At 43.3% G+C, this 26939-nt stretch overlaps 2 protein-coding genes across 2 annotated transcripts in view; both read left to right on the top strand.

The window, feature by feature from the left end:
- The window catches only part of rpn1 (ribophorin I), a 35592-nt gene extending 14177 nt beyond the window's left edge, over nucleotides 1–21415 (top strand). Inside the window, exons 3-10 of the mRNA XM_060835326.1 lie at nucleotides 4672–4978; nucleotides 6608–6817; nucleotides 8816–9008; nucleotides 9533–9632; nucleotides 11709–11847; nucleotides 12659–12778; nucleotides 17010–17255; nucleotides 20621–21415. Of these exons, the coding sequence (XP_060691309.1) occupies nucleotides 4672–4978; nucleotides 6608–6817; nucleotides 8816–9008; nucleotides 9533–9632; nucleotides 11709–11847; nucleotides 12659–12778; nucleotides 17010–17255; nucleotides 20621–20803 (1498 nt within the window). The 3' untranslated portion in view covers nucleotides 20804–21415. The remainder of the gene's footprint in view (nucleotides 1–4671; nucleotides 4979–6607; nucleotides 6818–8815; nucleotides 9009–9532; nucleotides 9633–11708; nucleotides 11848–12658; nucleotides 12779–17009; nucleotides 17256–20620) is intronic.
- Nucleotides 21416–26149: 4734 nt separating this feature from the next.
- Nucleotides 26150–26939, top strand: part of LOC132822224 (host cell factor 1-like) — a 115759-nt gene continuing 114969 nt past the window's right edge. Inside the window, exon 1 of the mRNA XM_060835325.1 lies at nucleotides 26150–26484. Coding sequence (XP_060691308.1) covers nucleotides 26325–26484 — 160 coding nt within the window. The 5' untranslated portion in view covers nucleotides 26150–26324. The remainder of the gene's footprint in view (nucleotides 26485–26939) is intronic.

Below are 26939 nucleotides of genomic sequence, written 5' to 3'. Positions count from 1 at the left end.
CTCCAATGAAAACAGCCCCAAGTGTCTCAGCCTTTCCTCATACGATCTTCCTACCATACCAGGCAACATCCTGGTAAACCTCCTCTGCACCCGTTCCAGTGCCTCCACATCCTTCCTATAGTATGGCGACCAAAACTGCACACAATACTCCAGATGCGGCCGCACCAGAGTCTTATACAACTGCAACATGACCTCAGGACTCCGGAACTCAATTCCTCTAAATAAAAGCCAGTACGTCATATGCCTTCTTCACAGCACTATTTACCTGGGTGGAAACTTTCAGAGATCTGTGTACATGGACACCAAGATCCCTCTGCTCATCCACACTACCAAGTATCCGACCATTAGCCCAGTACTCCATCTTCTTGTTACTCTTACCAAAGTGAATCACTTCACACTTACCTACATTGAACTCCATTTGCCACCTTTCTGCCCAGCTCTGCAGCTTATCTATATCCCGCTGTAACCTGTCACATCCTTCCCCACTGTCAACAACTCCACCGACTTTCGTAAACTTGCTCACCCAACCTTCTAGCCCCTCCTCCAGGTCATTTATAAAAATGACAAACAGCAATGGTCCCAAAACAGATCCTTGCGGAACACCGCTAGTAACTGCACTCCAAGATGAATCTTTACCATCAACTACTACCCTCTGTCTTCTTCCAGCCAGCCAATTCCTAATCCAAACCTCTAACGCACCCTCAATGCCATACCTCTGTATTTTTTGCATTAGCCGACCATGGGGTACCTTATCGAACGCCTTGCTAAAATCCATATACACCACATCTACCGCTTTACCCTCGTCCACCTCCTTAGTCACCTTCTCAAAGAATTCAATAAGGTTTGTGAGGCACGACCTGCCCTTCACAAAACCATGCTGACTATCCTTGATCACATTATTCCTATCCAGATGTTCATAAATCCTGTCCCTTACAATTCTTTCTAAGACTTTGCCCACAGCAGAAGCGAGACTCACTGGCCTATAGTTACTAGGGTTATCGTTACTCCCCTTCTTGAACAAGGGAACCACATTTGCTGTCCTCCAGTCTTCTGGCACTATTCCTGTAGACAACGACGACATAAAAACCAAGACCAATGGCTCTGCAATCTCCTCCCTTGCTTCCCAGAGAATCCTAGGATAAATGCCATCAGGCCCAGGGGACTTATCAATTTTCACCCTTTCCAGAATTTTCAACACCTCTTCCCTACATACCTCAAAGCCATCCATTCTAATTAATTGTGACTCAATATTCACATCGGCAACAATGTCCTGTTCGTGAGTGAATACTGACGAAAAGTATTCATTCAGTGTCTCCCCAATCTCTTCAGCCTCCACGCACAACTTCCCACTACTACCCTTGACTGGACCTATTCCTACCCTAGTCATTCTTTTATCCCTGACATACCTATAGAAAACCTTTGGGTTTTCCCTAATCCTACCAACCAAGGACTTTTCATGTCCCCTCCTTGCTGCTCTTCGCTCTCTCTTTAGATCCTTCCTGGCTACCTTATAACTCTCAATTGCCTCAATTGAACCTTCACGCCTCATCTTTACATAGGCCGCCCTCTTCCCTTTAACAAGGGATTCTAATTCCTTATTAAACCACGGCTCCCTCACATGACCCTTTCCTCCCTGCCTGACTGGTACATACTTACCAAGGACACTCAATAGTTGCTCCTTGAACAAGCTCCACATATCGATTGTGCCCTTCCCTTGAAGCCTACTTTTCCAAGCCACACATCCTAAGTCATGCCTCACCGCATCATAATTTCCCTGCCCCCAGCTATAACTCTTGCTCTGCAGTGCGCACTTATCCCTCTCCATAACTAGAGTAAAAGTCACCGAATTGTGGTCACTGTCCCCAAAGTGCTCACCTACCTCCAATTCTAACACCTGGCCTGTTCGTTACCCAGAACCAAATCCAGTATGGCCTCACCTCTTGTTGGCCTGTCTACATATTGTGTCAGGAAACCCTCCTGCACACATTGGACAAACACTGACCCATCTAACATACTCGAGCTATAGCTTTCCCAGTCAATATCTGGAAAGTTAAAGTCCCCCATAACAACCCCCTACTACTTTCACTCTTCTCCTGAATCATCCTCGCAATCCTTTCTTCTACGTCTCTAGGACTATTAGGAGACCTGTAGAAAACTCCTAACAGGGTGACCTCACCTTTCCTATTTCTAACCTCAGCCCAAACTACCTCAGATGGCGAGTATTCATCCATCGTCCTTTCAACCGCTGTAATACTATCCTTGACAAGCAATGCCACACCTCCCCCTCTTTTACCCCCACCTCTGACCCTACTAAAACATTGAAACCCTGTAACCTGCAACAGCCATTCCTGTCCCTGTTCTACCCATGTCTCCGTAATAGCCACAACATCGAAATGTTCTCTGTACCATCACGTCTAGGAATGGAAGTTTGTTGTCCTTTTCTTCCTCTCTAGTGAATCGGATTCCTGTGAGTGTGGCGTTGATGATCTGGTGTGTGTTGTCTATTTGTGTTTTTAATGATTACAAAGGTGTCATCCACATATCTGACCCAGAGTTTGGGTTGAATTTGCGGTAAGACTGTTGGTTCTAATCTTTGTATTACCGCTTCTGCTATGAGTCCAGAGATGGGTGAGCCCATGGGTGTGCCGTTGATTTGTTCGTATATTTGGTTGTTGAATGTGAAGTGTGTTGTGAGGCACTAGAGATTCACCATTAGTACCTGAACTCCTGCATGAACATTTCCCATCAAACACCACCCTCTGTCTTCTGTCAGCTAGCCAACTTCTGATCCTAAGTGTATATCTTGTGGGGTTTTTTTTGCATTTTATCCATTTGAACAATGACAAACACTCAGCAAAATGACGAATTCTGAAATTACCAGTGTCATGGAATACTGTATTGGAATGTAGTATGTTTGCATAGTGGGTACTAGTCTCAGTGATATTAGAAGCAGTGAGATCAGAGTAATTTAGTTCACAATCTCGTCTATTCACTTACCTCTATCCCACTATTATTGGCTCTGCCATTGAATCATCATGGCCCTTCTTCCCAGAATTTCTCCCCGCCATTCTAACATCCTTCACGTGGGATGTATCTGTGCTAGATATCCTATTTGACCCAACCAGTCTGTGCCAGTGTTAATGCTCCATTCAAACTTCCTTCCAATTTTCCTCATTTAAACTTGTCATTGTAATCCTGTTTTGCTTCCCTCTTGTGCTTGTCTATCCATATATACCAGTGTATGCCATATACAATATGCACTGCAGGAACTTGCCAAGGCTTGTTCCCCAACACCTTGCAAATCTTTGTTATCTCCCACTTAGACTAGGTGGCAGCAAGTGCTTGGGAACACCACCAGTCTCACTTGACAGATACCAACTGTTCCCTTTTTTTGTCATAGTCAATAACCTGGAATCCACTTACACAGTTGAAGGAAAGGGGTGGGCAGCAAATGCTGGCCTAGCCAATGACCCCCAAATCCTGTCAATTTTTGTTTTAAATTACCAGGAATAGTTGTGTAGTCAGACTAGAGTTCATATCCCAACAGGGAAAGTTATGAAACTCATGGAAATAGAGCCTGAGGAAAATTGACTACTGATTGAGCAAGACTTTTTTTCTTTTGTTTAAAAAAAATCAGTCAGACACCTTGCCACTCTTACCTGCATAGTCTACATGGGACTCCGATCCCTTGTTGTGAATTAGAACATAGAACAGTTCAACACAGTACAGGCCCTTCGGACCTCAATGTTGTGCCGACCTTTTATCCTTATCTCAGATCAAACCAACCCACATTTTGACATTTTACTATCATCCCTGTGCCTATCCAAGTGTTGCTTAAAATGTCCCTAATGTATCTGACTCTACTACTACTGCCGGCAGTGCATTCCATGCACCCACCACACTCTGTGTAAAGCACCTACCTCTGACATCTCCCCTAAACCTTCTTCCAATCATCTTAAAATTATGCCCCTTTGTGATTGCCATTTCCACCCTGGAAAAAATTCTCTGGATATCCACTCTATCTATGCCACTCATCATCTTGTGCACCTCTATCAAGTCACCTGTCACCATTCTTCACTCCAATGAGAAAAGCCCTAGTTCCCTCAACCTTTCTTCATAAGACCTGCCGTGCAGTCCAGGCAGCATCTTCGTTAACCTCCTCTGCAATCTCTGTAAAGCTTCCATGTCCTTCCTATAATGAGGTGACCAGAACTGAGCACAATATTCCAAGTGTGGTCTAACCATGGCTTTATCGAGCTACAGCATAACCTCGCAGTTCTTAAACTCAGTCCCTCTGCTAACAAAAGCCAATATACCATACATCTTTGGCCAAGAAAATTACTCTGTTATAAACATGAATTCAACTGGAAAGCTGAGTGTATGTTATGGAATTAAAGCCTTGTTGGGTTAACTGGTCGAAAATTTGTGGATTGGATTGTGTGCAATCCAATTTGTGGATTGGATTGTATATTTAAAACAGATAAGTTCTTGATTGTCATGGGGATCAAAGGTGATGGGCAGAAAGTGGGAAAATAGGGTTGAAAAACCTATCTGGTATGATTGAATGGCGGAGCAGAGTTGATGGACCAAATGACCTCGTTTCTGTTCCTGTGTCCTATGGTCTAAAGAATCTCTTTGGATCTATCTGAGCACTTTCTATTTTATTTGCAGTGGCAAGTTCTTCAAAGTTAAGCTGGGAACGCAGTTGGCTGCTGGTGCCAAAGTCAAGCTCGCACTTGAATCCGCATTCACACACGTTTTGCAGCCTTTCCCCACCCACATTGCCCAGGCTGAGAAGCAATTTGTCGTCTTTGAGGGCAGCCATTACTTCTACTCGCCGTATCCCACCAAGACCCAGACCACTCGGGTCAAGCTTGCTTCGAAGAACATCGAAAATTACACCAAGCTTGGTAATCCTAGCAAATCTGAAGACACCATTGATTATGGACCCTTCAAGGACATCGCTGGCTTCAGCCAGGTGAGGATAACACTTTTATCCCCTCACCAATCACCTTGTCTTTTTCCTAATTTCCAGGATTCAAATTTGACATACAAAATGTGGGCTTGCATAGTTTTTCAATTAAGATTTTAGAGATGTGACCAGCCAACACATTGCCTACTCTAATTAACTTGGATGTGTATCTCCTGCATATTTTTAATTTTATTGTAGAGCTGCGTAGATGTTTGGCAATGCTGCTTATAGTGATTTGGCCATCTGTTGGAAAAACCACTGCTGTGACTGTGCCTGGAGAGTCTAATAAGATCAGAAATTACAGAATTGTACCATATTGAAAACCTGGTCAATTTTACGGAGAAAATTGAAAAGAATCATAGACTGCAGGGAAAGAGCAGTGGAGTGAAGTAATTGGATAAGATCAGCATAGACACCCTGTTTGCTCGATTGAAGTTCTTGGCTGTGACATTTACATAGGGTTGTCCTTGGTACTGTTGCCTCCATGGTAAATAGATTTCAGTTTATCTGCTTCTATAAGAATGGAAAAGCATGCACTTGTTCATTGCATGTCTCACAAATATCTTAAAGCATTTTGCAAATCAAGTAGTTGGTTTTTAGAGGATTGTTATATCAGCAAATGTGACTGTCAGTTTGCACAAAGCAAGTAATAGGTCTGTGGTAATTTGCATTTATTTATTCAATCTCTGATTCATACACATTCTGAGAGTCTGAAATGATATGCCCTTTATGGTGAAGAACTGCTTGCCCCAACCCCAAGAAAGTTGCCACTCAGGTGGATAGAGCTTGTAAGAAGGCCTATGATGTATTAGTGTTCATTAGCAGAGGGATTGAATTCAAGAGTCGTGAAGTGATATTGCAGCTGTACAGGACTTTGGTTAGGCCACATTTGGAGTACTGTGTGCAGTTCTGGTCGCCTCACTTTAGGAAAGATGTGGAAGCTTTGGAGAGGGTGCAGAGAAGATTTACCAGGATGTTGCCTGGAATGGAGAATAGGTCGTACGAGGATAGGTTGAGAGTTCTCGGCCTTTTCTCGTTGGAACGGCGAAGGATGAGGGGTGACTTGATAGAGGTTTATAAGATGATCAGAGGAATAGATAGAGTAGACAGTCAGAAACTTTTTCCCCGGGTTCAACAGAATGTTACAAGGGGACATAAATTTAGGGTGAAGGGTGGAAGGTATAGGGGAGATGTCAGGGGTGGGTTCTTTACCCAGAGAGTGGTGGGGGCATGGAATGCGCTGCCCGTGGGAGTGGTAGAGTCAGAATCATTGGCGACCTTTAAGCGGCAATTGGATAGGTACATGGATGGGTGCTTAATCTAGGATAGATGTTCGGCACAACATCGTGGGCCGAAGGGCCTGTTCTGTGCTGTATTGTTCTATGTTCTATGTTTTAACCCCTGACTCAGATTGGCAACATGTCAGAGATACATGATGTGGTTTGGATTACATTGTGACAGTGCCAGAGACCTGAAACAAGCTGTCAAACCTGTTCCCTCCAGACTGAGAAAATGTAGCTCAAGTGTTTTGGAAACATATGTGATGGACTTAGACAAGGCAAGAATCCAGGATCTCTTCTGTGATTGTTTTTCATGGCTGATGTCATGTCCTATGATCTGTCCTTGACATTTCAGGATACACTGAGGGTGCATTATGAGAACAACAGCCCTTTTCTGGCCATCGTCAGTATGACCCGTCTCATTGAAGTGTCACACTGGGGAAATATTGCTGTAGAGGAGACCATTGACCTGAAACACTGCGGCGCAGTCCTGAAGGGACCATTCTCACGCTATGACTATCAGAGACAGCCTGACAGTGGGATCTCTTCGGTTAAATCTTTCAAGGTAATTTTCATGTCTTGAGTACAACGGTTATTCAGTGTGCAGCCCCGCCACATTCAAGATTTAAGAGATGCCATAATACACTGTGCTGCAGCATTGTTGAAGCACTGATATCTTGGGTCATTTGGCCTAGTGGCTGGTCCTTTTATAGAATTCCACAGATTTAAATGGCAAGAGTATAGGGATCGATTACAGAAAAACCTACTTAAGCTAGCATACGTGCAGTGGGCTGAATGGTTTCCTGCTGTGTTGTCTCATCCTATAACTATAGGAATGGATGTTCAGTCCTAACCCAGATTTCAGGGTGGTTATACACAAAGCCTTGAAGGTGCAGGGTAATTTTTGGCATGGTTTGCTGGATTCTGGGCTTTATGCTATCGGAATTAGGACCATGAATAGGCATAGAGTACAAAAGCCAAGAAGTAGGGCTAAACTAGTCCTGCATAACTCGTACATTGTATTCCATTATGGGTAGCACATAGCTTATACAGTCGTTTACACTACAGAAAATATTTACGTACATTCCTTGTTAGACATGTACTCGCTACTTGTTGAAAAATGTGGTGCTGGAAAAACACAGCAGGCCAGGCAGCATCCGAGGAGCAGGAGAATCGACGTTTCGGGCATAAGCCCTTCTCGCTACTTGTAGATGTGCATTCTCATCAGATTGGCCCAGACCCGATGATTTTATTTCCTAATTGACAGGTTTTGATGGATCATACACTCCCTTGCTGTAGATAGTGGATTTCTCTTACTGTGCTAGTCCTGTTTTTGTGTTATCTATAGGAGTTCCGTGCCCCTATCCCTCATGGATGACCAGGATTTATAGATGGTCAATTAAAATGATGCTTAAGATGAGAGATTAGTTTTGTGCAGAGACTGAGTTCTCCTTGGAAATTTGATGTTTTGCAAGATTTAGAGAATGGGCGACTCAGTGGTTAGCATTGCTGTTTCACAGCGCTGGGACCCGGGTTCCATTCCCACCTCGGGCAACTTGAATTGAGTTTACACGTTCTCCCCGTGTCTGTGTGGGTTTCCTCTAGATGCTCCGGTTTCCTCCCACAATCCAAAGAAGTGTAGATTAGATTAATTGGCCATTCTAAATTGCCCATAGTATAAGGTGCATTAGACAGGGGTAAATGTAGGGTAGGGGAATTGGTCTGGGGGTGGATTACTCTTTAGAGGGTTGGTGTGGACTTGTTGGGCTGAAGGGCCTGTTTCCATAATGTAGAGAATCTAATGGGACATAACTGTTTACATGGCTAAAGGGTTGATAACCTAACACAGGTGATTGGTAAAAGAATCATAGTATCCATAAGGAAAAGCTGCTTTTTAGGATTTGAAGTGGTGAATACAAGTTCATTAGTTCAAAAAGGAATTGGAGAAATACTTCAACAAGAGTTGATAAGATATGGAGTTGGAAAAAGCACAGCGGGTTAAGCAGCATCAGAAGAGCAGGAGAGTTGACATTTTGGGCAGGACCCTTCATCAGGACTTGTTTAACAGTGATGCTCTACAGACTTTGCTAGCCCGGTTTACTGTTACGGTTACTTCAAGAAGAAAATAACTTGCGAGGTTTGGGGTAAATGGTGGTTCAGGGATTAAACTGAACCATCTAGATTGATCTCATGCAGACTTGATGGGTTGAATGGACCATTTGTGCTATACTGTTCTGCAAAAGATTACAGTAATCTATATGAGGCTGCTCAGTGGAACTGAACTCTACCTCTAGAATTACATCATTCAGCTTGTGTTGTCTATCCACATTCCTCCTACAAAAACGTATTGCCTCAAACTTTTTCAAGGTTGAATTTCCTCCCTTACTCATTCACCCATTCCACCACTTACGCTCTGCTTCTTTGACGTTCGTCACTATCTTCAACTTAGTTCTTTCACGTTCTGTATCATCTGCAAACTTCAAAATTGTATGTATGCATGCCTGATTCATTAATATTCTTCAGAAAGAGGAGTGAGTCTAGTGCTATTTCCTGTTTCTTGCAGACCATCCTGCCTGCTGCAGCCCAGGACGTATACTATCGTGATGATATTGGAAACATCTCCACCAGCCACCTGATTGTTCTGGATGATTCTGTGGAGATGGAGGTCCGTCCACGTTTTCCACTCTTTGGCGGCTGGAAGACTCACTATGTCATTGGATACAACCTGCCCAGCTATGAGTATCTTTACAATCTCGGTTAGTATCAGTCCTGACTTCTTAAGTGGGGAAGAGAGGTCTAACGATGAGTGATGTTTGTTCTGAGCATGTTTGTATGATGCTTTGTATGATGTTTGTATACAGCATCTACCTGGAAATTTTCTTTGCGCCCTACCTGTGGTAATACTTTGTGGAGGTACCCATGGTAATCAGCCTGAACGGAATACGTTTGTGGATGGTGGCTGAGATAGGGTTGAGGGCCAGATTGAAGCCTGTTAACTCTGGGGAAAAATGCCCCAAAAGCCCAGTTCTTGTTCTTTTTCTCTCTACTCTCCTGCAAACAATAAATTTTGCTGAGCCTTCCAAGTAGTACCTCTGCCAAATGACTGGCCCGCACTTGCATCACATCAGTCTGCGTGGGTGATGTCTCTGGCTCTGTGTCTGGCTCTCTTCAATCACCATGCATTCCATTCCTGGAGCCTGCTTCACTACTGAAATTGGTCACTTCAGCACGTGTTGTAATTGATTTGATTCCATGTCTGTTACACTTTGTCTTCTGCCAGGTGACCAGTATGCACTGAAGATGAGGTTCGTTGATCATGTGTTCGATGATCAAGTAATTGATTTTCTGACTGTGAAACTCATCCTACCAGAGGGAACGAGGTGAGTGATTGATCAGATGTTACAGAAGGGGGTCATTTGGAAATTGTTTTGACTATTTTCTTGACGGCTGGAATTGTGTCCCTCCTGGGTGTTCTACGTACTGCATCCAGCAAAGGAAGCACAGGTCTCCAACAATGTCCTTTATTCTTTCTTGGGGTTTGAGCATTGCTGGCAAGACTAGCATTGTTATCCTTCACTAATTGCTGTTGAACTGAGTAGTTTACTAAGGTATGTCACAGGGCAATTAAGAGTCACCCACATTGCTGAAAGTCACATGTCAGCCAGACCAGGTAAGGACAAGGGTTTTACGGTGGTCACTCACAATTTCATGGTCACCATCACTGGGATAGTTTTCAATTCTAAGTTTTTATTGGTTTAATTTCCACCAATTACCATGGTGGGATTTGAATCCATGTCCTGAAACTATAAACCTGAGTCTTTAGATTACTCATGTCACAACATTACCACTACACCACAATATTCACCAGTCCACGTCTGGTCAGGGCTCTCTCATTATTCTAGCCCAGTGCCAAACTTAGTCCTGCACTCTTCAGACAGATGAGTGTTCACCAGCACACACTCTATTACCCCTGTTCTCACTGTTGTACATTAATTCCCAGTTAAACAATCATTCAGTTTTAAAATTCTCATCCTTACTTTTAAGTTACTCCATGACCTTGCCCCTCTCGTCTCTCCATACCAGTTCCAATTCTAGTACCTCTGAGATTTGTGTTCCTCAAATTCTGTCTTCTTGATCACCTCATTTTAATCACTCCAAAGTGGACGATTGTGTTGTCAGCTACTTGGGCACCGAGTTCTGGGGTTTCCTCCCGAGACAAATCTCACCACTCACTCTGTCTCCTTCATTTGAGGTGCTCCTTAAAACTTGCCTTCAGTCATCTCCTTTAACAAATTTACTGGCTAGTATCTTTGAGTTAGGCCTCCTCTAAGTGTAGAGATCTTTTGACTTGAATGTGTAAAGTTGATCTCCCCCTTTTCCCACTATTTTGAGGTGTCTTTCATCAAGGCATTTGAGTTAGGTGGAGAACCAAGATTCACCCAGAGTTCCGAAAGACCTGTTACTCACCGGAGACCGTTGCTCCTGATTTCCTCCTCCAGCACCTTTGTGATTTACAAATGCCTTTCTCACCTCTTAACCTTTTCTGCTGTAAACCATCCTAATCTCCATAGGGAACTGAGTTCTGTCTTCCCTTGAATACAACCACTTGCAAGTTTTCCTCCAAGCCACTCACCATCCTGACTTTGAAATATATCACAGTTCCTTCAGTGTTGCTGGGTCAAAGTCCTGGAATTCTGTCTCAAGCAGTATTGTGGATCTATCTACAGCACATAGACTGTAGCAGTTTAAGAAAGCAGCTCACCACCACCTTCTCTGGGCAATAAAGGATGGACAGTAAATGCTGGCCGAGCCAGCAATGCCTATGTTCAACAAATAAATTTTAAGAGAAAGTTGTCTTGGTACGCTGGCCAAAGTTATGACCACATAGCTGCAAGGGTCTTTTGTAAATTTGCACATCATCGGGATCATACATACCGCTCAAAGGGGCAGAAATTCCCTATATATCATCAGAATAACAATTTTAACATGACCATTTAAATTGTGGATGTTATACATCTAGATTTAGATGCAATTTTTCAGGCTGTGATTATGCGCTTCCAAAACTGCAAAAGGTTTGGTTGGGAAATGAGTAATCTCTTGTGGTGGTTGGTGGGAGAAAGGGAAAGGGAGTGTAGTAGGGGTGCACCATGATTTGGCTGAGACAGATATTAAGCAAATCTAGTTAGAACCTTTTATCTAGTCCAGTGTTGTACCTGTCCTGGGAGTCTTTTGAGGACTGTGCAGAGGAAGCGTTACTGTATTTAACCCTTTGCTGTACTTAACCTGGAAGTGTTTGATAGGGAAGCTTTACTCTGAATGTAACCATGCACTGCACCTATCCAAGAGTGTTGGAGAGATACTATGCAGAAATAATGGAGAATTCCATTTTCCAGCACTATCCTCCTTGCCTTGAGCATGTAATTCTAAATAGTTCATTTTGCCCTTCAATTCCACAGGAACATTCATGTGGACACTCCATATGAGATAGATCGAAAGCCTGATGAGCTTCACTATACTTACCTGGACACTTTTGGACGGCCTGTAATTATTGCTCACAAGTCTAACCTGGTGGAGCAACATATTCAGGATATTGTAGTAAGTTGACTAGATGGGAGGTTACCTGTGATTGTGGCACCTCATGGTTGATACAGTGAGTGGGGTGGGAAGGTGAGAACTGGCATCATGTACAGTGAGCAAAAGGTTCCTGCTTTGGTACTAACGATATTCATGTATGCTTCTGAAACTGATGTCTGTGATACCAGGTTCTCTTAGCCTTTCAGTTACCTGACTTTGGTAATAGTGAGGCTGTGTTTGTCCACCCATGGGCCATTCCAAAGCCATTGCCATTTAACAAAACAGTTTACCTGGGCTGGTGTTTTAACTCCTTCAGGTTTACACAACGATCATCATGGCTTTGGGAATGAGGCGTGTCCTATTGCGTTCTTGCTCTCCTCCTCTCCTCCCCTCCTCTCTTCTTCCATCTCCCCACAACCCCAGCAGATGTGCAGCTCACATTCAGAACCTACATCCATCATGATCAGAGCGTCAATACATTGCTTAACAGTGGCCCATTTGACTAACAAGGCATCTCAGTCCAGCTTAAAAGAATAGACGTACCTGTAGTTTGTAGCAGTAGACACTGACCTATGACCAGGAACTTTGTTTCTACCCTTCGTGAAAGTTGGCTGAGACCCTTTACTGCTCTCTGACAGGTGGCTCATCTGGGTTGTCACCTTTTGTAGAGATCAAGGATGTGCTAATGTGTGACTCAGTGCCCTCCATTGTAGGTGTGATTGGTTTGGTGCAGGAGCAGGGGTGTTGCGTGAAACTTATGAGGAAATTGTCTGCAATAATGACCACATTGGTTGCTCAGGCGTGTGTTCACGTTTTCTCTCCCTCTCCTCAGGTCCACTACACGTTCAACAGGATCCTGATGTTGCAGGAGCCGCTTCTTGTGGTTGGAGCTTTCTACATTCTCTTCTTCACCGTCATAATTTATGTACGGTTGGACTTCTCCATCACAAAGGTGAGCCTGTTAAATGATTAAGACATTTTTTGTCATGGGACTGCTTCTTAAGTTGGTCCCCAGAAAAGTTTGGCTTGTGTAGAATTCAGCTGCCCATATCCTATTGTTGCAAATTCCAGTTCCCCATCACCCACAGGTGCTTATGCGCTAGATTTTGCTCCTTGACTGTCAAAAAGTTGTTTTTGTAATCTCCCACTAAGTTTGTGCTTTTGCCATCATGTAACATTTTTGCCTTTGAGCTACAAAGTTGTGGGTTCACTCCTGAATTTGAGTCCAATAAAAATCAAGGCTGATAAGAGTACAGTACCAAAGGACTACTGCCCTGTTGAAGTTCATCTTCCAGATGCAACATTAAATATAAAGCCCCACGTGCCCCTTCAGGTGGAAATAAAAGATTCTGAAGTTATTATTTTGAGGAAGAACCAGAGAGATACCCCTGTATCTCATATAACTATCGATCCCTTCATCAAAACACAAAAGCAGCCTATTGGTATTCTGTTGCTGTTTGTAGGATCTCCGTGTACAATTTGGCTGCCATATTTCCAATGTTACAATGGGAGCTCTATTTTATACAAGTTCTTCATTACTCATAAAGCAGTTTGGAACAGTCAGTGATTGTCGAGAGCATTTTGTCAACTCAAACCCATCTAATCTCTGAATCCCTCCAGAGCCTCATTTCCCAATCTGTATCGTTCTTCGAACCGACAAACTTTTAAAGACCACTGTGTTCTTTCAGTTCTGGCCTGTTGAATATCTTGGATTTTATTTGTTCCAGCAGTGGAGCTGCCTGGGCCATAAGCTCTGGAATTCTATTCCTCAACTTCTTTGCACCTGTACCTTGCTGTCCTTTTTAGGATGCTGCTTAAAGCTAACCTCTGAGCAAATTTTTGTTGTGACTTGCTGTCAGATTTGATTCATAATTATTCATAGAACATTCCAGCGCAGTACAGGCCCTTCGGCCCTCGATCGATCTTGCATTGGCATGCGGAACCAAACTGAAGCCTATCTAACCTACACTATTCCATTCTCATCCATATGCCTATCCAATGACCATTTAAATGCCCTTAAAGTTGACGAGTCTGCTTCTGTTGCAAGCAGTGTGTTCCTTGCCCCTACTACTCTGAGTAAAGAAACTACCTCTGACATCTGTCCTATATCTATCACCCCTCAATTTAAAGCTATGTCCCCTTGTGCGAGCCATCACCATCTGAGGAAAAAGGCGGTCATGTCCACCCTTTCTAACCCTCTGATTATCCTATGTCTCAATTAAGTCGACTCTTAACATTCTATCTAACAATAACAGCCTCAAGTCCTTCTTCATAAGACCTCCCCTCCATACAAGGCAACATCCTAGTAAATCTCCTCTAAACCCTTTCCAAGCCTTCCACATCCTTCCTATAATGCGGTGACCAGAACTGTATGTAATACCCCAAATGTGGTCGCACCAGAGTTCTGTACAGCTGCAGCATGGTCCCATAGTTCTGAAATTCAATCCCTGTCAATAAAAGTTAACACGCCATATACCTCCTTAACAACTCTATCAACTATCAACCTGTGTGGAACTTTCAAGGATCTGTGTACCTGGACACAAATCTCTCTGCTCATCTACACTGACAACAATCTTACCATTAGCCCAATACTCTGCATTCTTGTTAGTCCTTCCAAAGTGAATCACCTCACACTTTTCTGCATTAAACTCCATTTACCACCTCTCAGCCCAGCTCTGCAGCTTATCGACGCCCCTCTGTAACCTGAAACATCCTTTGTCACTATCCCCAACTCTACCGACCTTAGTGTCATCCACAAATTTACTAACCCATCCTTTGCTGACCTCATCCAGGTCATTTATATAAATGACAAACAACAGTGGACCCAAAACAGATCCTTGCGTTACACCACTCGTAACTGAACTCCAGGATGAATATCAACCACCACCCTCTGTTGTCTTTCAGCTAGCCAATTTCTGATCCAAACCACTAAATTCCATGCCTCCATATTTTGTGCAATACCCTACCTTGGGAACCCTTATCAAAGGCTTTACTGTGGTATATACCTATCCCTTTCCATCACTGAAGTAAACATAACCGAATTGTGGTCTCTATCACCAAGGTGCTCACTTACATCCAAATCTTAACATCTGGCCGGGTTCATTCCCCAGTACCTAATCCAAAGTGGCCTCGCCCCTTGTTGGCCTGTCTACATACTGTATCAGGAAACCCTCCTGCACACATTGAATGAAAACTGACCCATCTAAGGTACTTGAACTATAGTATTCCCAGTCAATATTTGGAAAGTTAAAGTCCTCCATAGTGACTATCCTGTCACTCTTGCTCCTGTCGAGGATCATCTTTGTTATCCTTTCCTCTACATCTCTGGAACTATTTGGAGGCCTATAGAAGACTCCCAGCAGGGTAACCTCTCCTTTCCTATTTCTAACCCATCTACCTTGCAACTATAATACTGTCTTTGACTAACAGTGCCATGTCACCTCCTCTTTTACTATTTTCTCTGTTCTTACTGAAACATCTAAATCCTGGAACCTGCAATAACCATTCCTGTCCCTGCTCTACCCATGTCTCTGAAATGGCCACAACATCAAAGTCCCAGGTTCCAACCCATGCTGCAAGTTCACCCACCTTATCCTGGATGCTTCTGGCGTTGAAGTAGACACATTTCAAACCAACTTCTTGCGACCTTGAAATCTTAGTTCTGACTTCACTACTCTCATTCTTACATCTACTTGAACTACAATTTCAGTACCCATCCCCCCTGCTGAATTAGTTTAAACCCACTCGAAGAGCTGTAGCAAATCTCTCTTTCCCACACCCCCCCTCCCCCAAGGATATTGGTACTCTGCTTCAGGTGAAGACCATCCTGTTTGTAGAGTCCCACCTACCCCAGAAAGAGCACCAATTATCCAGGAATCCAAAACCCACCCTCCCTGCACCACATGTTCAACTCCTGTCTCTCCCTATTCCTTGCTTCACTAGCATGTGGCACGGGCAACAAACCAGAGCTAACAACTCTGTTTATTCTAGCTCTAAGCTTCCACCTTAGCTCTCTGAATTTCTGCTTTAAATCCGCATCCCTCTTCCAACCTATGTCATTGGTGCCTGTGTGGACCACAACTAGGGGTAACTTCCCCTCCCCTGCAAGGATCCTGAAAACACGATCAGAGACATCACGTACCCTGGCACCTGGGAGACAACACACCAAACATGAGTCTCTCTCGTTCCCACAGAACCTCCTATTTGTCCCCCTTACTATGGAGTCCTTAATGACTAATGCTCTGCTCTTCTTCCCTTCTGAGAAACAGGGACAGACTGTGTGCCAGAGACTTGTGCCCCATTGCTTATTCCTGGTAAGTCGTTGCCCCCTCCCCGACAACCGTATCCAAAATGGTATACTTGTTGTTGAGGGGAACGGTCACAGTGGATCTCTACACTGCCTGCCGGTTTCCTTTCCTGCCCTCGATGGTAACCCATCTACCTTGTTTTACCCGAGGTGTGACTACCTCCCTGTAAGTCCTCTCAATAACCCCCTCCACCTCCCGAATGATCCAGAGTTCCAGCTCCAATTCCCTAATGCGGTTTCCGAGGAGCTGGAGTTGGGGGCACATCCCACAAATGCAGTCAGCAGGAGCACTACTGGTGACCCACATTCTGCAGGAGGAATATTCAACTTCCCTAACCTCCATTCACACTATTCTAAATTCGCAACGAAATTACTTAAAAAGTTTTTTAAAAAAATAAACCAGTCAACTTATTAATTGGCGTACAGAACTTTTTTTTGGTTAGAGGAGGAAGACAGGTGGGAGACACGACCTAAGTAGTGTTTCAGGTAAAGCAACCACCAAAATATAAAGCTTCACTTACCCAGCAGTCCTGTGCCTGCTCTGCAAATTTACCTTCCCGTCAGGTCTCTGGTACTCGCTGTCGCTCCTCCCACTCCAACTGCTGCCATTCCTGAGAGTTGTCTTGGGGATATTTACTATGATAAAGGTTGTATTGTTAATTTCTAAGATTGCATCACCACACCTTTTCTTAAACTTGCTGAATCAGAATTAGCTTTGTTCTCTTTAATATTCTTCCTCCTCGTTTCTAGAGCCTAAGGAGACATTAAATTATAGGCAGGCCAATTTGAAGCACACAGTTTTTATTTTAAACATTGCAAGCAACATTTCTTTCTTTTGTTTTATTTCTCACTTGTTTCCACACTCTTGCCCATGCAGGACCCAGCAGCAGAAGCCAGGATGAAGGTAGCATCAATTACAGAGCAGGTTCTGACTTTGGTGAACAAGAGACTGGGATTGTATCGCCATTTTGAAGAAGCTGTGAATAAATACAAGCAGTCGAGGGATGTTGGCACACTGAACAGTGGCCGCAAGACCCTGGAGACAGAACACCGAGGGCTTTCTGCTGACATAAGCTCCCTGCAATCCAAGCTAAAGGCTGAAGGATCAGATCTGGCTGAGAAGGTAAGGGATTTGTGCTTCGTGTAACCTGGGATACATTACTGAAGTCACGTTTCCATCATTTAAAGGCCAGGTTCAGCACAGGGCTAGATACAGAGTAAAGCTTCCCCTTTTAAACTGCAAATAAAGCTGCTTGTATGCTGTCCTCATCAAATGCTCCCAGGACAGTTAAAGTACAGGATTAAGTAAGAGTAAAGCTTTCCTCTCTACTATTTTAAACTGAAAGTAATGCTCCCGTGACACAGTCCTCATTCAAACACTCCCAGGAGAGGGACACAGTGGGGTCATATGCAAAGCTTTTCTACTCTTCTTTTAAAGTAGATGTAAACTAAAAGTAAAGCTCCCTCAACACTGTCTCCATCAAACCCACCCAGAACACGACAGAATGGGACATCTACTCTTTTTAACCTGAAAGTAAAGCCCTTTCCACGCTGTCCCATAACACTCCAGAGACAGCTAACTGCTAGTTTTTAATGAGCTGATTTATTCGGAAACTGAGCAACACATTTTTTTCAATCTACACATTTCTGAAGTTAAATCCTAAAATCCATTGAATTCATTGGGGGAGGCAAGGGATTGAAAGAAATCTACTTTGTATCCTGTCTTTCACTCGCGAAGGCTGTGGGTCCCTTGTTTGGAGGACAGTTTTTCACTATGTATTCTCCAGTCCAGCTGTATTCAAAAAGATTCTTAACAGGATCATATGAACATATTGAATTAAGATAGGCTGTTCAGCCACTCAAACCTACTCTGCCATTCATAATGGTTATTGCTGATCAGTTTGTGTTTTGAATCCCACTTGCCCACTGGTAACCTTGGAATTTTGTTATGCAAGGTCTGTCTATCTCTGCCTTTAAAATACTTTAATGACCCACCTCCACTGCTTTGAGGCAAAGAGTTCCAAAGAGTCTCAGTGCTGTGAGGAAAATATTCTTCTCATCTGTCCTAAAATGGCAAACCCCTATTTTGAGAGTGCACCCTGGTTCTGAACTCACCCACGAGGAGCCATCCCTTTCACAATCACCATGTCAAGATTGTTCAGGAAGTGGTGTACTTCAATCAAGTCATCTTCAACTCTTCTAAACTCCAATGAAAACAAGATCAGTCTGTCCAACCTTTACTCATGGAACAATCTGCTTGTTCCAGGGATCAAGCTAGTTAATTTCCTGCCTCCAAAACATAAGAGACAAAACTACACGTAGTATTCAAGATATGATCTTACCAATATCCTTTATAACCTCTAACCTGTAATGTTCAATTCCTCCTGTAATAAGGATAGTATTCCATTAGCCTTAATTACTTGATGTACTTGCATAGTAATGTTTTGTGACTTACGTATTAGAACACACAGATCGCTTTGCACATCAAACTTCAGTGGGTTATTCTCCATTTTAGTAATACTCTGCTTTCTTATTGTCACATGATACTTTCTTTCTGTCAGATGTTTGCCCTATCTAAACTGGACTGCAATCTTGTGTCTTCATAATGTATCTTCCTACCTATCCCTGTCATCCAGCAAATGTAGGTATCATGCCTTCGCTTATCTAAGTCATTACTGTAAAGTTATGTAAAAAGTGAGGGCCCAGCACGGTTAATGGGGGACTTCTCTCTCTATCCCTACACAATTTGTTTCTATTCTCTGCAATGATCCTTTTTTTATGTGAAACCTTGTTAGAAGCCTTCTGAAACTCTGGTAGAATATGTCCACTGGCTTCCCCTCTCCTCCACAGAGAACTGTGCTGACTCTTCCTACTTACCTTGAGTTTTTCCAGGAACACTGTCACAATCTCTTTAATAATAATTCTAACATCTTCCCTAAAATAGACATTAAGCTAACTGAAAACTGGCCATAGTTTCCTGTTTTCTGCCTCCCTCCCTCCTTGAATAGAGGAATTCAGTTTGCTACTTTCCAGTCTAATGGAACCTTTCCAGAGTCCAGCAAATTTTGGAAAATTAACATCGATGCATCTTTTACCTTTATATCTACCTTTTTGAAGACCCTATGGTGAAGTTATGGTTAGGACCCAGAAATTTATTAGTCTGCAGCTCCATCATTTTGCTCAGTGCCATTTTATTAGTGATAGCAATTTCGTACCCTTATGTTATAATATGTCTAATTATATAATACCAAGTCTAATGTAACCTATTCCCTGGTTAGTCCCACAATATGCTGCTCTGAGAACTCTCTCAAGCATTCAATGATCCATTCATCCAGGCTACCGTTAACATTTTGATTTTTCCAGTTTATATGTGAAGTCACTCATGATTATCGCCACGCCTTTTTTACGAGGACCCAACATTTCTCTTGTTTGTTTTGCCCTACATTGTAGTTACTGTAAGGATCTATAGATGACTAGTGGGATCATCCTGGAATGTCCTGGTTTCTCTTTAATACAAGCCAACTCCTTAAACCACACTGTCCTCTTCCTTCTGTATGCTGACCAACGTGAGAGGAACTCCTGGGCTTCTCTTACTGAGAGTGAGAACTTGTCACTTCCTTCCTTCCTTTCCCTATGCCAAACTCTACTAAATGGTTCTCTTCTGCTCAACCTTGAATTCACATTGTCTCCTATCTCCCTTCATCTTCTCTGAGCTCCCTTTCTCCATGAGAACCACCTTCTTGTTCCACCTGGGGTGTTTTGTTCCATTAGTAGTTATCATCGAACATAAAAAAGTACAGCACAGAACAGGCCCTTCAGCCCACGATGTTGTGCTGAGGATTATTCCTAATCTAAAATAAAATAACCTAACCTGTGCACCCCTCAATTCACTGCTATCCATGTGCATGTCCAGCAGTCGCTTAAATGTCCCTAATGACTCTGCTTCTACCACCACCAGTGGCAATGCATTCCATGCATTCACAACTCTCTGCGTAAAGAACTTACTTCTGACGTCTCCTCTATACCTTCCTCTTAATATCTTAAAACTATGACCCCTTATACCAGTCAATCCTGCCCTGGGGAAAGTCTCTGGCTATTAACTCCAACCAAGTCTCTCATTATCTTGTATACCTCGATCAGGTCACCTCTCTTCCTCCTCCTCTCCAGCAACAAAAGTCCGAGCTTAGTCTACCTCCCCTCATAAGGCAAGCCCTCCAGTCCAGGCAGCACCCTGGTAAACCTTCTTTGCACCTTCTCCAAAGCCTCTGTATCTTTCCTATAATAGGGCAACCAGAACTGGACATGATATTCCAAGTGTTAGTGACTCCGGCGGGATGAGCTTGATTTTTAAGGAAAACTGATTCACTTCATACTGTTAGTGAACAGTCATTTTGCTTGATGGCTATGATGTGTTGTTGGGTGGGTGTTGTTCAGGAGAGGTGGAAGGTTTGGGCTGTGCAGAACTCACTGGCTGATTCTCTTCCACAGGTGGCCGAGATCCAAAAACTGGATGGCCAGGTGAAGGATCTGGCACTGAAGGCTTCTCAAGAGGCAGAACGGCTGGTGGCTGGCAAAGTGAAGAAGGACGCATACATAGACAGCGACAAACAGCTGTCCTCCAAGCGGCAAGACCTGGTGTCCAAGATCGATGTTATCCTGGACACCTTGTAGTAGCAATCAGCAAAGCCCTGTGTGCATTTGATTAATCACCTCCTCTCCTGTAAATGCAAGATCAGATGGTATTAAATCAATTGTTTCTTTTTCTTTTGATGTATAACAAGAGTCAAGTATAAATGGGTCAGGGGACAGTGACTGCTTCAGGGATTGAAGTTTTTACGGCATGTGGGAGAGATGGTTCTTTTCAATTCTTAAGCAATCTGCTCCCCTTGACCCTGACTAGTTTGAGGTGTTGACAGCAGCTGCCAAAAGAACATGGTGTTGGAAAGGGCACCAGTGGTTGGGAGGGCTGGGGAAAATATGGGTGGCTGTTGGCATGGAGCAAGATGCAATCTGAGGAGCTGAGTCTGTAATCATTTGATTTTTTTAAAAAAAATTTTTGTAACACAGATAAGAAAAGGCTGTTTTGTTTTACTGCAAATCTTTGTGGAACTTCCAAAGCTCTGCAAGGCTGTTCCTTGGGGTATGGTCTCTCCCACCCTAACTCAGCTTCCACACTCATACCTTTCTCCCACTCTACTCACCCAATGTCTAAAACAAATTTTCAACACACGTAGATTTTTTTTAAATGGAAGGAGCAAAAATTAAAAGTACAACAAAACCAAATTTCCTGTGTCTCTGATGATTTCCATCTCTCTCACTCTTGTACTTTGGGGTGATCTGAGGGAGGATTGAGTTAGAGGTAGGAAGGAATAGTTCAAGGCATATTGAACACTGTACATGCATCAAGAAGTCTGCTTGCAGTGAGGAAAAGAGAAACATTTGAGATATCTGATAGCTGTAAAGTAGCTTTTGCAGGGAAATGCGTGTCTAACGATCAGCTGAGGTCCATTTTAGATTTGGTAGCAGGTGTACCATCTAACACACATGACAGATGGTCAGTTGAGTACTTGCTGTCTACAAACAGTCAGTTACCAAGGGAGATTGTACACGTGTGTATGTGCACATAAATACCGCAGCCAGCAGTCCTCAGCACCCAGAAAGAGTTTGGGGAGCAGAAGATGAGAAATGTGCAATTCACTTTTATAGTTTGCCTCTTGTTGATTGTAGAACAGTAAATGATACACTTCACAATTGAACTCATTTAGATTCTCTAACATTTTGATGAAACCAGAATCTCTGCTATTTAAAAAAAGCATAAGACTCATAAGAGAGAGAAGCAGAATTAGACCATTCAGCCCATCGAGTCTGCTCTGCCATTTGATCGTGGCTGATCTGGCGATTTCGTTTGTGGATTCTTGCTTAGCATAATTTCCTGCTGTTTCCTACATTTGTAAGTACAATTCCAAAACTCTTGCCTTAGGATGTCTTTTGGAGCCACGAGGTGAATGCAAGAATTGCTATTCTTTGAAAAACTGATGGTTAAAATTGTTTTATTTTGCTGATTTCTCTCTAGCTCATTGTTGCCAGTGACATTAGATGCACACAAGTCCACAACTGAAATCCTTAGCCTATGTAATTTGTGTGTATAGTTAGTGTAAATGATTAGTTACTGCCATCTAGCAAAATGACTGTTGACTACCAGTGTGAAGTGTATCAGTTTTCCCTAAAGATCAAGTGTCTGAGAGTTCTACTATATTGCCAAATTCCACTATATATGAAGTCAGCTAATTGCTGAAAGTAAAGCTGTAACTGTCCTTGGCAAAGAAAAACAAATCAGCCCAGGCTCAATTGTTCCCAGGATGATGACTACAGTCTAATAGTTGGGAAGACAACTGGCAGGAACCAAAACTGTTGGAAAATAGCAGAATTATTCGATTGAAATTGTCAATTTTATATGGGACAAATGAAGAATACAGTTAACTTTAAATTGTTTTGACCTACCATGATGGCAATAAGAGGTTTGCGGAGTGGGATGACATTGCAAGGAATGAGTTGGTGGGTATTTGTGTGGATGGGGGGGGGGGGGGGGGACACGAGTTACTTGGAGGCAGAAGCTAAGGTCGAGTGAAACTCTGTTCACTGTTTCATCAAACACTCGTCAGGTACTTGTCACCTTTACCTGGAAATGATTGAAAAGTACCTCCATTCCTACTGTTTCCAGGTAAGAAATTGAATGTCTCTGACAGCTTCTTGATTGTACCACATCTCCTAATTGATCATATTTGGCCATAGACCCAACTAATAAACAGTGACAGTGTTACAGGCCAAAAATAACACATGGATTTTTAAAATGTAAAAAATACTGTGGGTGCTGGATATATTAAGCAGTTCAGGCTGCATTTATGGATAGAAAAATAGGAAACCGTTGCTCTGAAAGTAAAAATGGCATGTAGGTACTTGGTAATGCAACCAATTAAATATAAGAATTTGTTTATTAATCATTTTAGAGTCAAAACTTATTTCTGACTTGAGAATAATGGATTCCTTGTGTTTCTGATCTCACTGCTGGATGCATTTACCAATTAAACCACTAGAGAGAGCCCTTGAAGTATTTTCACATCTGTTGTCCTAAGATTCGAACCAGCTCCTGGATCTTTCATGCTCAGAATTGTCAGACATTTAAATTTGATTATTTCCTAGTTTGTGTACATACCAGATAAAGCTGAGTTAAAGGGCTAAGTTGGTACATAATCACTCTTGTTTTCAAATCCCTCTGTGGTCTCGTACTATAGAGTCATGGCCTTTTTCACCTACGCTAACTCTATTTCCCTGCACTTGGCCCATATCCTTCTCAACCTTTCCTATTTACGTATTTGTCCAAATGCCTTTTAAATATTGTTAATGTACCTATTTCAACAAGTTCTGCCGGTAACTCATTCCATGTGCTTACTACCAAAAAAGTTGACCCTTGGGTTGACTTTTATTCTTTCCCCTCTCACCTTAAACTGATGCCCTCTAGTCTGCTATTCCCCAATCCTGGGAAAAAGACTGTGCATTCACCCTATCCATGCCTCTCATGATCTTGTACACCTCTATAAAATCCCCCCTCAGTCTCCTACGCTCTAAAGAAAAGAATCCTAGCTGCTTATCTTCTCTCAATAACTCAACTCAACCATTGAATCCTGGCAACATCCTTGTAAATTTCTTTATGGTTTAATACCTTCCTTCCTATAGCAAGGTGATCAAAACTGATCACAACACTCCAAATGTGGCCTCACCAACATCCTGTACAACTGCAACATAACTTCCCAACTTCTATACTCGATGCCCTGACTGATGAAGGCCAGTGTGCCAAAATCCATCTTCACTGCTCTGTCTACCTGTGACTCCACTTTCCGAGAACTGTGCATCTGAACTCCAAAATCCCTCTATTCCACTATGCTCCTTAAGACCCTACCATTCACCAAGAAACTCCTATTTTGATTTGACTTTCCAAAATGCACGACTTCACAATTAACTATATTAAACGCTATTTGTCATTTCTCAGCCCATTTCCCCAGCTGGTCAAGGTCCTGCTGCAATGTCTGATAGTCATAGAGATGTACAGCATGGAAACAGCATGGACCCTTTGGTCCAACCCATCAATGCCGACCAGATATCTCAACCCAATCTAGTCCCATCTGCCTGCACCCGGCCCATATCTCAGATTCTTTTCTAGTAATTTACCCACCACAGATGTTAAGCTCACTGGTCTATAGTTCTTAGGTTTTTCTTTGCAGCCCTTCCTGAAAAGGCCACAATATTTGTTACTCTTCAGTCTTCCAGTACCTCAACTGGTCTAATACTGGTGCAGAAATGTCAGCCAGGGCCTCTGCAATTCCTGCTCCAGCCTCTTGCAGTGTTCTTGCATATATCTGGTCAGGAGATTTATCCACCTTCATACATTCTAATATGTCCAACACCACCTCTACTGTGACATAGACTGCCCTTACGATATGACCGCTAACTTCCCCAAGTCTTCATGTCTTTCTCCACGGTAAACACAAGTGAAATATTCATTGACGACTTCTCCCATCTCCTGCGGTCTCCATATACATGTTCCCTTTGGTGTGTCAAATACGAGTGTGTTTAAAAGGATGTGTCCCTATGTGGGTTTAGGATTGTTCCTCCTATTTGCATGCTGTCCAATATTTATCATTCAAACATCACAAAAACAATACTCAAAAGAAAAGTCTTTGTACTTATGTATCATATTTAGCAACTAATGCATTCCAAACTGCTTAGTAAACAAAGCAGTTTGGAGTCGAGTCACTGCTGTAATGATGATGCAAAACCCAATCGCCCTCTGCAAGCTCCTGGGGCATGTGACAACTAACTAATTTCCTGATGCTGATGGAAGGATAAACACTGAGAAGAACATTTGCACTGTTCTTCAATATAGCACCTTGGGATCTTTGTCCATTCAAATGATTGATTGATCTCATTCGAAAGACAGCACCTCTGAGTACCGCAGGTAATGCACTAGAAGTGTCAGCTTTGATTTGTGTTTTCGTTCCTGGATTCAGATTTGAACTCATGACCCTCTGACTCAGGACAAGTATTGGATATTTATTACGTTTTGTGAGATCATACCATCTCCAAACTGGTGACCACGCCCCGTTATGATTATAACTACATTATGAAAAAAAAACTTCAGTGAGTTTAAAGCATTTTAGTACCGGACCCCAGCGTTTATATGTCTCTGTCCCTCCAGTGAACAGATGTGTAACATTCCAGGGCCAGTAACACTTAGCTCCATCATCTCTCATCTGGACCCAACAATGAGCTGACCAACTCCTACGCCTGATTGCAAAAGAAGCATTTGTCTGGTTAATACGTATTAAACTGTGTAAATTCCCACATAAATAAACATTTCTTTAAAAAAAAATTAAAATGCCAAATCGTTTTAAACAAATGTTTTGATTAACATTAAGGTCTTCTTGTGGCCAGCCTTTTTATAGGTGGCTAATGTATTAGCCTAATCTATCAAGAAACATTTTCACTGGAACTCGTACTTAGTAGAGCCGTCTTTAAAACTTTATTTATGTTTAAATTATTTGGATTTTAAATATATATATATATATATTCTGCTGTCTTTCCCTATTTGGTATTTCGATCATCCGGGGATTCATCACTTGTCTTTCGGTGTCTGCAGAAATTGCCTGTCACTGAATTATTGTTCAATTCGTGTTATTTTCACAATATGACTGGGCTTATAAAATCTACAACTTAGAAGAACATTATTTTTCACCCACGTGAGACCACCGCCAAAAAAAAGACAGAAATCCTCCAAACCCCACCCTGGGGGTGGGGGGGGGTCCTGTGTGACATCCGGGTATGCCACCGTACCAACCCCGCCAGTGTTTAGTTGTCCGGAATGTTTGCCTGCGGAGAAAAAAGGAACCTGCCATAAGAAAGTGAACGCTGCCTCAATAAGGCTTTTAAACTCGTACGAAAATGTTTATTTTTAATTTAAGAGAAAGCAGTAAGGACAGAGGATTCGACGGGAATAGTTCTCCGGGCGAAGTGTTGCAGGCGGGCGATTAGGACAGCCCTGATCGTGGGTCTTGTCAGTGGGGAAGGGTCCTGCGCTGACAACATCCGGGCTCCGTTCTTCTTCGCCCGCCGCCTTTTCGGGGAAAGCGGCGCCAAGATGGCGGCTCCCATACTGAAATGGAAGCGCGTAACCAACTCGAGCGGGCCGGTCCCCCGGCCTCGCCACGGCCATCGCGCCGTCTCTATCAAAGAGCTGATGGTTGTTTTCGGCGGGGGCAACGAAGGGATCGTGGACGAGCTGCACGTTTACAATTCAGGTAGATACAAATAAGTGACGATATAGCCCGTGATGTGTTTTCTTCTCGCAACTCGCGTCTGCCTTCAGCAGCTCCTCTCCCTCCCAACCCCCACCTTCCGGACAACAGACGTGGGAGGAGGAGGAGGAGGAGGGGCGGGGGGTTTGGAAAGGGGCGAGTGCGCGCGCGCGCCGGGCCATCGCTGCCAAAATGGCGGCAGAGAGAGAGAGAGAAATGGTGGGAGGGAAATGGGTGAGGAAAGTGGGAAGGGTGAGAAGCTGGAGAGGGGGGGGGGGGGCAGAGAGGCCGAAATATACAGAGAGGGAGACACACACACACACACCTCCACCCGCACACGGACCGGGCGGCGGACTGAATCCAGCCGCTGCCGCTCTGCCCCTCCCCCGGGGTCCGCCTCAAAATGGCCGCCGCACCGTCCGGAGCGCGCCTTTTGGCGCCAAATCTCTCCCCCCTTC

The sequence above is a fragment of the Hemiscyllium ocellatum genome, chromosome 14 (assembly GCF_020745735.1).
Source record: "Hemiscyllium ocellatum isolate sHemOce1 chromosome 14, sHemOce1.pat.X.cur, whole genome shotgun sequence".
In the NCBI taxonomy this organism is placed as follows: Eukaryota; Metazoa; Chordata; class Chondrichthyes; order Orectolobiformes; family Hemiscylliidae; genus Hemiscyllium; species Hemiscyllium ocellatum.
The sequence above is the reverse complement of the archived record's forward strand: the minus strand, read 5'-3'. Positions and strand labels throughout refer to the sequence as shown.